The 12,340-nt window shown below is 35.6% G+C and overlaps 1 protein-coding gene across 1 annotated transcript; it reads right to left on the bottom strand.

Moving 5' to 3' along the window:
- Positions 1-395: 395 nt before the first annotated feature.
- LOC121407415 (testis, prostate and placenta-expressed protein-like) lies at positions 396-9,302 on the bottom strand. Its single transcript, XM_041598479.1, has 7 exons — positions 8,906-9,302; positions 8,393-8,454; positions 4,990-5,042; positions 4,188-4,252; positions 3,185-3,249; positions 2,552-2,616; positions 396-1,416 (listed from the first exon to the last, which is right to left on the bottom strand). The coding sequence occupies exons 1-7, from the start codon at positions 9,087-9,089 to the stop codon at positions 1,353-1,355; spliced, it is 558 nt and encodes a 185-aa protein (XP_041454413.1). The 5' UTR covers positions 9,090-9,302; the 3' UTR covers positions 396-1,352.
- Between the last annotated feature and the right edge of the window lie 3,038 nt (positions 9,303-12,340).

The raw sequence follows: 12,340 nt of genomic DNA, 5'->3' as shown, positions 1-12,340 counted from the left end.
GGGGGGACGCAGGAAAAAAATTGACAAGCAAAAAAAAAAAAAAAAAAAAAAAAATTAAAAAATAAAATTTAGGGGGGGACCGTCCCCCCACCTAAAATTTAGGGGGGACACGTCCCCCCCCGCTTCCGCCGCCTATGCACAACACCCCCCTCTCTCTCTCCCTCTATCCCCCGTCTCTCTCTCTCTCTCAAATTTCCTGTAACCATCATTTACTTCCCTGTAAATATTGCTCCTCTTCCGATATAATGTTCAGTATTTGCATAGCATTATCATCATCTTGGCGAAAGTTCGTCTATGATTCATCATATCACAGGTTTTATCAGAAGAGCGAAAGAGAAAACTGCTACTTAACAACTTTTCATATACTTTTTTCGAAGAAATCGGAACATCCGTTAGAAGAATCGGAAGGTCAGACATTAATTGACATAATAAACTGGGATTTTGATATCATCTGAGAGCTTCTGAAAACTAAGCCTTAACTAAATGGAATTTTCCAAAATTAATCAAAAAAATAATAAGTCCGGACTGACGATTTCACTCGTCTACTGTTCCTTCTTGTTTCTCAAATCATAAGAAAATCAAATGTATCAAATAAATTATATCATTATTGGAAAGAAAATTCGATACTCCTTTGCGACAACGTCCTTAATTGCATGGAAAATGAATATTGTGACGAGCTTTGTTTTAAGAAATATATACGGTTGATCACAGAGGCACCAGGCCCAGTTTAAATATGCACAGCATATTCAACAAATAAAATTCAGTCAAAATAATGTTCCTAATGAAAAAAATCTAGAGATATGTAATAATTGGTAAATCACTTTCCATTACATTACAAATTGAACTAAATGAAAGTTACTGGCACTCTTTCTATCAGTATGTGGAATTATTTTGAGGTCCATTTCTTAATTAATTATTTCTAATTGCATTATTAAAGCACGACATAATTATACAATCCTCCAAACATTGGAAAATGATGAAATGGCAAAATAATCATCATACGCAGCAGTTTAAGCACACATAAACACTTTTTATCAAATATTTCATATTTTTGTTTATAATTCCCCCTTTACTTGTTCTTTCTAATATCCAGCTTAGAAATACACAACCGATGCTTGGATGTATTTGACTTTAAGTCAACGTAATGCCAATTTTCTTAGCTAATTGGGTTGCGTGAAAAACACCATCAATTACAACATCTTTTCTGTGTATCAAAGATGATAATAGTCATTTTGTAACCACTTGTCTTCTTAACGCTACATCTGTAAATAAACTCCTCGTTTACAATGGAGATAGTGGTACTTAATAAATAATGGAACTATCTGTTGTGGTAGGTGGTTTCTGGTCTCGGTTTAACGGAAAGCATCTGTCGACATGTTTCGGCTGTACTGAGGGAAGGTGTCGCGGTAACGGCTACTGCTTGGCAGGAATGAACGGTCGACAGTAGGTAGACAAAGAAAAGGGGATAAAAGAACAAGAAAATGCAAAATAATGATAAATAAATAGCTTTTCTTCTTTCGTGTTCATCATCTACAAGTATGTCAGATATTTGGCCAGCCAGACTTTGGGAAATCAAAGAGTGAAAAACAAGCAGTTAGAAGTTTTTATAATTACTTTGAAAGTGCATTTAGACTTAATGTCGTGTTGATTATCATAGTCAGGTTAACACATTTCTTGTTTCAAACGAATGATAGTTATTGGTATCTACAAAGTCCACCGCACACTTTGCGACAGGTATACGATCCGATTTGGAACAAATCTCATTTTCCTTATTTTTTGAAAATGTGAATGCATAGAATAGTATCATTTAAGGTTTAAATTAACTTTTAGAATACTAGTACCGAAATTTTGTATGATTAAAAGCCATTGTTTTGGGAGTAAAGGTCAAATTTGTTTCAATTCGTAGCCTGTCGCACGATTACTTTGACGTCATGGTGATTACAGAGTAAGTTATTCCATATAGAGATTCGGCACAGAGTTTCGACGCTTTATTCCAAAAACGGGTCGCAAACAATTCGTAAAAGGTGTGCGATGGCCTTTATGGAGCTGGCAACTTTTTTATCTCTTTCGGTAGGCATACGTTTCCATACACGCTCCATATTTGTGGGGGCCCTTTTTTGTCACAATTCCTATTTGACAATAAAGAAGCACACAATATGGCCGGCCCTTACATGAAATCTAAATACCCCCAAAAAAGAAAAACGTATTTTTTCTTATCTGACGAACCCCTTTTGAGCTTCCAGAATTCTCGGGGAAGCAAATGTCCGATCATTTTTGTTTCTTTACAAAGGAACCCTTCTTAAAAAAAAAAAAATTGTACTGTTCGCGCTTGGATAATTGACATTTAATGCTTTTATTGAAGACGTAGCGGAAATATAAAAAAAAATCAAAAGGAAGAAGTGCAATAATGAAGATGTTCTAAAATGATATGACACATCCTTTTCAAATTCCATTATTTCTTTTCATGAAAATTTCATCTGAAACCTTGAACGCCCGTTTAAACTTAGAGATTATATAATATGATGTCGGACAGATTGACTTATGTACTTACTAAATGTTGGCAGGAACTGGACGTTGGCCATATTGATCAAGGCGAGGCTCTTGGGTGAACGTATACTGCAAGGAGAGAATATGATGATAGTTATTACATCTGAAACAAAAAGGACTGAAAATTCCCTAGTCTTTTCAGGTTCAAATTTTGAAAGTGTAACTACCGCTAAAACTATCGGATCCCCATATTTTGAGGTCTCGTGTGTATATTTCTCTGTCGGAACCAAAACTTATTATTCTCTCCTCATATCGAAAATAATATTAACACTGAACAATGAATTGAGTGTGATAATTGACATCAATCGTATTTCAATTCAAACATGACTGATTAACAAACGGAAATAATCTTTTCAATGTTTCAACATTTGCGTAATGGTAATAAGGTAACTGACGAAAGTTTGTTTTGAATAAGTTTGAATTCCTAATGACTTCCAATTATTTAAGTGTTTGTAGAGTAAAGAAATTTTGATAACATTATCATGTTAAGCAGGGCCCGCTGGGAGAACATTTTTTCAGAATTGAACTGGCTACCCTGGGTAAAATATGATATCATTATTATTATCATTATTGTTTTTATTATTATTAATACTAATAAAATTTTGAATCTGTAGCTTTATAGAGTGAATAAACTTACTCTCCATGATCCACTGATCGCCGGTTTCTGATACCTCACTGCATACCCAGTAAATCTTAGTTGTCCTGGAAAAGAAAGACATAACAAATGATTATTTTATTTCATTCGGCTCATGTCCTCAAACCTTATGACTCGAAAACAATTAATGCTTTGCTTATTGTAATAATGAATACGCAATTTCTATTAAAAATTTATCAATTGAAATACAATCAAATTGAAATACTTCAGTAGCTTTAAATGTAATTGAAAATTTGTTATCATAACAAGTTTTATCAGGCCTCAGGATATATTCCTAGCCATGTATAGGCCCTATTCGGGGTCTGTGCCAGCCAAGCTGCTTTAATGAGAAAATACTGTATATTGTTTTGTTTTTCAAACGGCCTTTAATTTTGTGTTTTAGCAAAAAAAAAATCAAGGTTAACTATGGTACTAAACACAAAAAGGGCTTATATAATAAGGTGCATTTGTACATCAGATCTTGTCTTTCATATGCCATATAACTTCCAGGCTCAAAAATACAATTTTCCCTTTATTCCTATGGTTTGTGTGATTTTTTTTAAGAGCACCCTCCCTTTTGCGATTGGTCCCAATTCATTTTTTTTTTAATAAATCGTCATGATGTCGAAGCAATCGTACGGTAAATGTGACCTGTATCTAAATAACAGACCTTCAACTTTTTTTGTACACTTTTGATAATAGTATTTGGAGAGAAGTTTTATAAATCAGGTAGGATGATCTTGTTGTTGTTGTTATCATAATAAGCGAATGATGATAATCAGCTTCGTGAATTAGACGTAAATATACGTAGGACCCGTTTCATAACGAGTTACAACTATAGAAATTCACCGTTATGGCAACTATATCATGGAAACGTGGCTCTACGGTCCTTTGCAATCAAGGCCCCGATGGTAGTTACAATAATGGCAAAGCTATACTACTAATAGTTGCAAGTCTTTGTGAAAAGGGTACCCTATCTCAAGGTGAGCGGCGTGATGATACGTACCGGAGTTTTCGATTTTTGGTAATTCTTTGATCTCTTTTGCTGCTGCCCAGTCTATGCGTAACGATCTGAAGAAATCAAAATAACAAAAATGCAAAATGATTAAATATTACATATGTAAACATGGTTTATTTTTTTTACAAAGTGATGACAAATGCCCCCCCCCCTTACCGTCGCATCACCCATGTATGTATTACAGCCAGGGTGTTCCGATTAAAGCGGGGGGGGGGGGGAGGCGAACTAAAACTGATGTTATTCTTTCTCCATTAATGGTATATTGGTGTTAGTTAAAATACGAAGATTTTTCTTTTCAATATTCATCTTTCTCCGTTCTCTCTTTTTCTCGCTCACATTCCCCTCTCTCCTGACACTAGTTGAATAAATGGGCAGAAGTCAACCCCCTAATTTATAAAGCGCCTTCTGATAGCGATATATAGATGTTTTAATAATGCTGCCATGCATGGGTGGCGTATGAGTAGAACGAGTCGGCTGCCCCTACTTTCGTAAAGAATATTATTAGCTTTATTTTGCTCATCACTTAATTTGACCCCCCCCCATCCCCGGTCCTTGACTCACTCATTAATAATCTCTCTCTCTCATTTTATTCCTAGTGAACAACCATAATGGGTATGACAAATACTCTACCTTTTTCTTCTTTCTCTGCATTTTCTTAAATATTCAGTTTTTCTCATCACCCCTTTCCTTTTTGTCTTTCTCCATCTTCATATTTTCTTTTCTCTTCATTTTCTCTTTTTTTCTCATTTTAAAATGTACCAAGGAATAATGAAGCCTTTTTCTTCCTCACCTGACTTCATCTTTCATTGTTTCACGTAATGATCTCCCGGTGTCAGTGATGTTCTGCATGGAAAACAATAATAGGAGTATTTAGATTATGAATGAACTGTATATTCTTTATTGCTATTTGAAATTCATGATAATCCGTGTCATTAAAAGATTTGTCAGCGATTTTCAAATGACTTATTTGTTTTCAACCAATCAATAATTCCAAGCCGTATAACTACATGTACACTCTTAAAACAAATCAGTCAAATTGACTAGACCAGTAGTCAGCTGGGAGCAACTGATATGGCAATCACTGATATTCACATTTCTGACATATATTCTAGTCAGAAATAACTCTTTTCTAGTAAAATATAACTAGAAAATAGTCAAATGAATAACAGTTGCTCCCAGCGGATCCTATCAAGCAGTCATTTTTGACTGATTTGTTTTTAGAGTGACTAAGAACATCTTTTAGAGAATCAGTGACAAAAATCTTAAATGAAATGCTCTCTTGACGGGTTACTCTAATCCTTTTAACGAGATAATTTTTTAAATACCTTTTTAATAAATGAAATTGATAACACTGACCCTGGTCAACACTTCTATGTGGTTAATCCAAATCAATTTATCAATCAATCGATCTCGCTTCATTTCCTGTCAGTGTTTAAAAATTATAACACACATGTGTAAATAACTTTATTCTGCGTAGAGGTTTTGAAAAGACATTAAGTCATATTTGTTCAATTATTGTGCCGTCTGGTCTCCATGCTGGATCGGCGGTTGCCAGGGCAACGATTAATGCCCCACACGCAGGAATGTGGATTGAATTTCACAGTATTGAATTAAGCATATAAAAGGAAATATGAATGGATATAGTATTCCATGTTACATTTTTTAGTTTTCTATTCAGTTCCTTATCGTCTCAGGAGGGTCGCCTTTAATATTAAGCCTGCTAATTGGTAAATTTCACCATTTTTTTAGCGTTAAGGTCTATAATATCTTAGACAATGAATCATATAAAAAATTGAATGTAAACATAGTTCATGCAGTTCCACAAATATTGGCGAATTCGATTGCCAACCGATAGGAAAAGTGAGTGTCATCTATCGTACTCATGTTGATTTCAATTTCGATGTACATTGTACGTCTTCGCTATCATTAATAATGAACGAGCCCTTGTTTATGATTAATACACCAACAGACAATCTACAAATAGAACCATACTCCCAATTCTGTGCTTTTCACCTGGACTGATTTTTCATATGAACCTGCAGCGAGGGGCAGCACCTGGATATTTTTTATATGAGGAGGGGGGGGGGCAAGATGACCCTCTTGCGTACGTCATTCTACATGTATATGGGTATTTGCAGTTATACGATCCAGACGTCCCTTTGTATATTTTGTTCCTCCTCCCCCCATTTCATCGCTGTTTATTCCCCCTTTTTTAACCCAGAAAATCAGAGGTTGGTCTCCCCCCATTGCCCCCCCCCCCATGATGAAGTCCCTTCACGTACGTGTAAAAGCGCGAGTACACGAAGCAGGTGTCCCAACGGAAACAAGAGGTGTGCCGTGGCCCGAATGACCCATTAATCAAGTTGATGGCATATTACGTACTCTGTATGAAATAGGAACCCGTTGCAATATAGTATTCTATTATTAAATGTTAACAGAAAGGGTGAATTTTAGAATGTATTGTTCTTCCTTCGATCGAGGAGAGAGCATTGAAATGACACGAGAGAAGTATGTTAAATCATGTACAGCATCGACAATGTACTCAAGAACTAGAGTTGGATATAGTTCATCAATTATTTATAATTTTCATTTTATTACCGAAGAGCGATGGTAGATCTGTATCCCAAGCACGTGGGAACCATGGAGACTAAACGCTATAAAGATTTATTACCACCGTAAATTATGTATAAATTAAGCATGCATATACAATGTAGGTCTTAATAAATTTTTGTTCGATCATACTGAAGCGAAGAGGAAAATATAATTATAATCATAATCGTTGCAAGAATATCGAAATAGGTAAGATACTCTCAATGCTAGAGAAGGGACGAGGATAAATGAATAAATATTGTCACTCTAGATTTCCAAATATAATTTTTGTAAACGAATGTCAACTGTCTAGACTGCAAGTTTAAGTTCAACATATTGTCTTGAAGTCTTTGACGATCGATTCCCAAAAGCGCGGCATGATAAAAATGTTACCATGGTGACGAGACGATATATTTCGCAGTCACTTAAAGACCTTTCCGAAACAAACCCATATTTGGAAAATGCTCAATAAAGCAAACATTTGCAAATGACAATTTGTTTGAAAAAAAAACAAGCGAAACGAAGAGAGAAGTCTTGCAAGTAATATTTTTCAAGCTACATGTAGAAATCACCCATCGGCTTAATTCAACGGTTTTCAAGTGTTTAAATCGATTTCATCCCATGTTGAACGATATATATAGATTTAATATAATAAAGGCCATCGCAAGCTTTGTTTTCGAATGATATGATTTTCTTCTGTTGAACATGACGTAAAAACTGTATGACAGGTTGTATAAATCGTCACAAAACAAACTTTGTAGGATTGGTTCAAATCACAAGCGTTCGAATGTGTAGAAGTGCATGTCGCTGTATTAAATTAAAGTGTTTGCATCGATTTCAAATTAATAAATATGCCTATGAGCACGAAACAAAACAAAGAGATTGGTAAATTTTAGTATGAATATAAAATTCGTTTCCAGACACTTCTCAACTGTACAGCTTTAATCCATTCTCTTTGCAGGGGGTAATGTGTTTCTCTAGTTCAAGTACTGTTGCTTTTTTCCTGTATGGAATTTATCGATATCAAATCGCGTTTGTATTTGCTTTGCGTGGGTCCATGAATGGCTGCCATCTAAATGATTCTTTCAAAGAACATTACAAGTGGTTCGATGGAATAGTATAATATCCATTTTCAAGGATGACACAATGATAACAAAGGAAACTATATTTTGCAGTTCATTGGTTTTGTAAAGAGAATCAAGGCGTGTGTTTATACATGGATGGTGAATGAAATGCTCACTTAATAACAATAATTATTATTGAATGAATTCCGCCAAGCGGCAAATATTAATGGATAAATCAAAACGGAAAGGAGACGAGGGGCTGGGAAGGCAACACAGAAATCATGAAATTTAAACAACACGTATCAATATTGTGGATAAGAACTTACGGTTGTTCTAGAGATTACAGATAGTTTAAATATGTTCCGTATGTCCAACTTTAGGTCTATATTCAACAGTTTCGAAGTATTATGAATATTTTTTTCTTTATTTCATTATTATTATTTTTTTTTCGGGGGGGAGATGCAGATAAAGAAGGAATCGTTTAGAGGAAAACGAGGGGTGAATTATAAGGTTTGATTTATTATATAATAATGAACTCACCGCTCCGTTATAAATATTGGCTGGTGGCTGGAAGTATGTTGCTGTGGCGTTCTGAAAGTCAGCTATACGAGGAAAAAACAGAAAATATGAAGAACTTTATTCAATAATTGCTTCTACTGATTTCTGGTTTAAAACTCTTAAACAAGACGGCAGAAATAGTAAACAAATTGATGAGTTTGGAAGGAGTTGCAGAAAATGGTGTATAAAGAGTTTCAATTTTATGTTACTGACAATGTTGTTCATGTTTTGAGACATATTTTCTCCAGCGAACATGATCTTTGCAACCATTAAGTATAGGACTATAGGATATTACAAAATAAAAAAGAGAATCGGATACCTTCAAAATAGTTTTTCTATATCTTTTCTGTCCTATAGTGAGAAATAAATGCCTTAGTTACAAGGTAAAACAAAAAGATACAGAATAATTTCTGCTCTTGTTTTCTTACCTTGCAATCTTTATCAAAATACATTAAATATTTTCTGAATAAAAAATACGAAATTTCACATTCATACCTGGTCCAATACGAGTGGTGGTCCTGCAATGTTCATCTGGTAGTTTATGGGCAGCAGTGTCCATGTCCATTCGCCGGAATGTTGGCAGGGAGGGGTGGTATAACCCCTCCTTGACCGCCGCCAACTGGGCCCTCCTGAACGTTGGGTACTGGGAAACATAGTAAGGGACTTCTACTGCCGGCATTTTTTTTAGATATCAACGATTGAAATAATTAAGAAAAAAATAATGAAAGATGATCCGCTGCTCTGGTCAGTATTCGAAAATGGTGTATGTAAAGAAATGTAGGCGAACTTTGTACTGGAGACTTGAAAGCTAGCGCTAAAGGGGATAAAACGATGAGAATGTTTGTGTTAAACACTACACTTGTTGCCGGTGCGCTAAGGAGTGACTCCGCATGGTAATCCCTGTTATTGTAATCAACTTCTATTGTTACGTACGCACCCAGGTAAGACCGTCCCCCTAGCAACGCATACAACCATGGTGTGAGGACGCATGCGCGGTTTACGTAATAGCTTTTATGACATGTTCGGAACGTTAATGAATGATTCATTGGCTTGTTCTGAGGGCTCGGCACCTCGACTGACTGGGCCTTGCATGAAAGGAGACGACCGTGAATTAATTTTAGTAATGGGATATACCAATTATTATGATTGCATCACTTGCCTCTTGATTTGTTTTTGTCAAGGTGAGCACGAATTTTAATTCAGATTCAGATTACAATAATTATCAATAAAAAGATGAAAAATTGATCTGGAATTAATCAACAGAACTGGCCATTCGTCACTCATGGAGATTTATTATTTGCATCTCGTCATCTCTAAAATGTCCCATTATTTTCAGAGAAATTTGAAAAAAAAATCCTACAAGTCGTATATATCTGTCACCATAAAGATTTTGTCACGTTCTCCCCCCCCCCCCCTTCTAATTTCTTTTTGCCATTTTCATCTTTCTCAGAGGCATCAATCTTAAAAAAAGAAAATAATGTTAACGACTAAAAAAAAGGGAGATGGAAAAAAAAGGGAATTATAAAAGAAAAGCAGGGGGAAACGGGGGGGGGGGGGCGTAGCGGAGTGGGGAGTGGTAGAGAGGGGGAGATAAAATCGAAATACAGGGGAGTGGTTACGGAAAAGAGGCACGTGATAAAGGGATTGGTGCTGAAAAAAGGGATCAAGAATAAGAAGTTTGCATGGGGGTAAGAATAAAGAGGGGGTAGGGGCACAGAAAGAGAAAACGCGGTGGTATAGAAACACTGAATATGCAGAAGGGGAAGAAGGAGAACAGGGAAGGGGGGAAGCAATTAGAGGGAGAGGGGTTACGGGGGAGGGGGAGGGGGAGACTCGAAGATGAAGAAGAAGACGTTGAACAATGTTTTGGAGGGGGATGTGGAAAAAAATGACCAAAATATTCGGCGCGATCTGCACACCAAATATTGTGAAGTTTTGTGCGCGGAGAGCACCGTAAAAATGACAGTTTGTATGATAAACAGTGTATTAATGGTAAGTGTAATGTTTTGTGGAGCCTTAATTTCAATATGCTTTTGAAAATATTTATTTGCATCAGGTTACCAAGTTGCCAATTAGGCTGTGAGTTCCGCGAGCAAAATTCTGTCTTATGTTTTATCATCCCTCTAAACACTCTTCTCTTCTGAAACTTTTATCACCCATCGATCTTTCCCTTGACCCTCCCTTTCTTTCTCTCTTTCTTCCTCTACCCCCTCCCCCACTCCGCTAACCCGCCCCCCCTTCTCATACTCCGCCTTTCCTTTATATCTCCCAATATTTCTCATGGTCTTACTCCTCTCTTTATTCTTATCCTCCTGAACAACCATTTTTTTTCCATCCCTCTTTCTACTTTCCTCAGATCTCATTTCATCACACCTTTTTTAAACGTGCATGTGCTCATTTAACCTGTTGCATCAGTGCCTTGATGAAAAAAAAAGTTTTGACGATCATAAATAAAACGAAAATAATCGATGAATAAATTCAACTGATAAAATCTAACTATCAAATACAATAACAAAAATAAGTAATCATCGGAATCCTCAAAAAATCATTACATTTTCAATACTGTATTTTCTTGACATATGTTCACAATATAAAAGAAAAAAAACAGCGAATATAATTCACGAACATTATCATACTAATAAAAATATAATGTAATTCTTGAGATTTGCCACAAATCCCAATACAATTCTGAAATCGCAGATTCAATTCACATTTCATATGGGGCCTTCTAAATAATGATCCTCAATAATTGAAGCATACCTCACCCTACAGATCAATGAAATGTCTCTACCTATATATACACACATTCTAAAACACAAACAAGTTATGCTTTAGCTTTGCATTGGAAGAACTTCTAAAACACTGAATGCTAATAAAATCAGCAACCACCAACAAAGTTTCCCCTAAGCAATAACACAAAATGTTATATGCAGGAATGGTTTCATAAAGCTTTCCGCCAAGTTATGCAAAGCTTCACACAATACAGGAATATGACAAGCCAATTAGTTTCTCATTCATCATTAGTTTTAATAATAATCATGTATTACATCGGAATGATATTTCTAAATTCTTGAACGATTATTATCCTCGTTATCGGATTATGGATTGCCCGCACACAACATATGCACTACCTGGGGCACTACAGCAGAAGCTCGCAAGCTCCGTTGCTAGGCATACTATATTGACTTTCACATCCTGTCGTGCATCCATTTAAAACTTCGGTAGAAAATGGCAAATGTTGACACCTTGGACAACTAGGTGAAAATGAAACAAATGACCTTCTGATAATTACTAGGCAAATAACAGAGCCACTGCACCATACGGTTAAAGTTTAAATAATATGCTAACTGCCATCTCCGAGTACAAGTATCTGACAACTTTCCTTGATTTTTATTGGCTGAGAAGCACTGTTACTATGGTAATGGCCTAATATGATGAGAATTGTCAGATTAAACCTCTGACAAGTCCATTCATGAAACGCTCTCCAGGTAGCTCGCATTGCTCCTGCATATTACTTCATTTGCCACAGTGTAAATGAGATTAATGCAAATACTTTTAAAAGGAGGGCATAATACACTGCATATATTTGGGGTCATTTGATACTAAATATTCAATTTTCTTGCAAATTCATGTGCAACAATTCATAACAGCTTCATGAAAAATCTCCAAATGGTTTTAATTTGTAAGGAATAATGATCTAAAGGTATGCTTAAAGTGGTCTTCTGTAATTTTTCATTGCACATAAAGAAAGGAAACCAGCCAAAAACATGTTCACAAAATTGCAAATGAATACAAATGTGCAAATAATGGTTGATAAGCTCAAATAAAAAAAAAGTTTTGGATACAATACAGTAAAGCCACCAAACCCAACAGAAAAAAAATAAGTGAAAAATCTTTTAAAAAACATGATAAATAGACATAATAAATGCA

Source organism: Lytechinus variegatus, chromosome 2 (assembly GCF_018143015.1).
Source record: "Lytechinus variegatus isolate NC3 chromosome 2, Lvar_3.0, whole genome shotgun sequence".
NCBI lineage: Eukaryota > Metazoa > Echinodermata > Echinoidea > Temnopleuroida > Toxopneustidae > Lytechinus > Lytechinus variegatus.
Note: the sequence above shows the minus strand (reverse complement) of the source record. Positions and strands in the feature narration are given on the sequence as shown.

Excerpts from the sequence above, each read along its gene's own strand:
- LOC121407415 (XM_041598479.1), bottom strand. The coding sequence starts at position 9,089 with ATGCCGGCAGTAGAAGTCCCTTACTATGTTTCCCAGTACCCAACGTTC. Across the intron at positions 3,250-4,187 it reads ACCAAAAATCGAAAACTCCG|GACAACTAAGATTTACTGGG; the intron begins GTACGTATCATC and ends TTTCTTTTCCAG. Across the intron at positions 1,417-2,551 it reads CCAGTTCCTGCCAACATTTA|TAGCCGTTACCGCGACACCT; the intron begins GTAAGTACATAA and ends CCTGCCAAGCAG.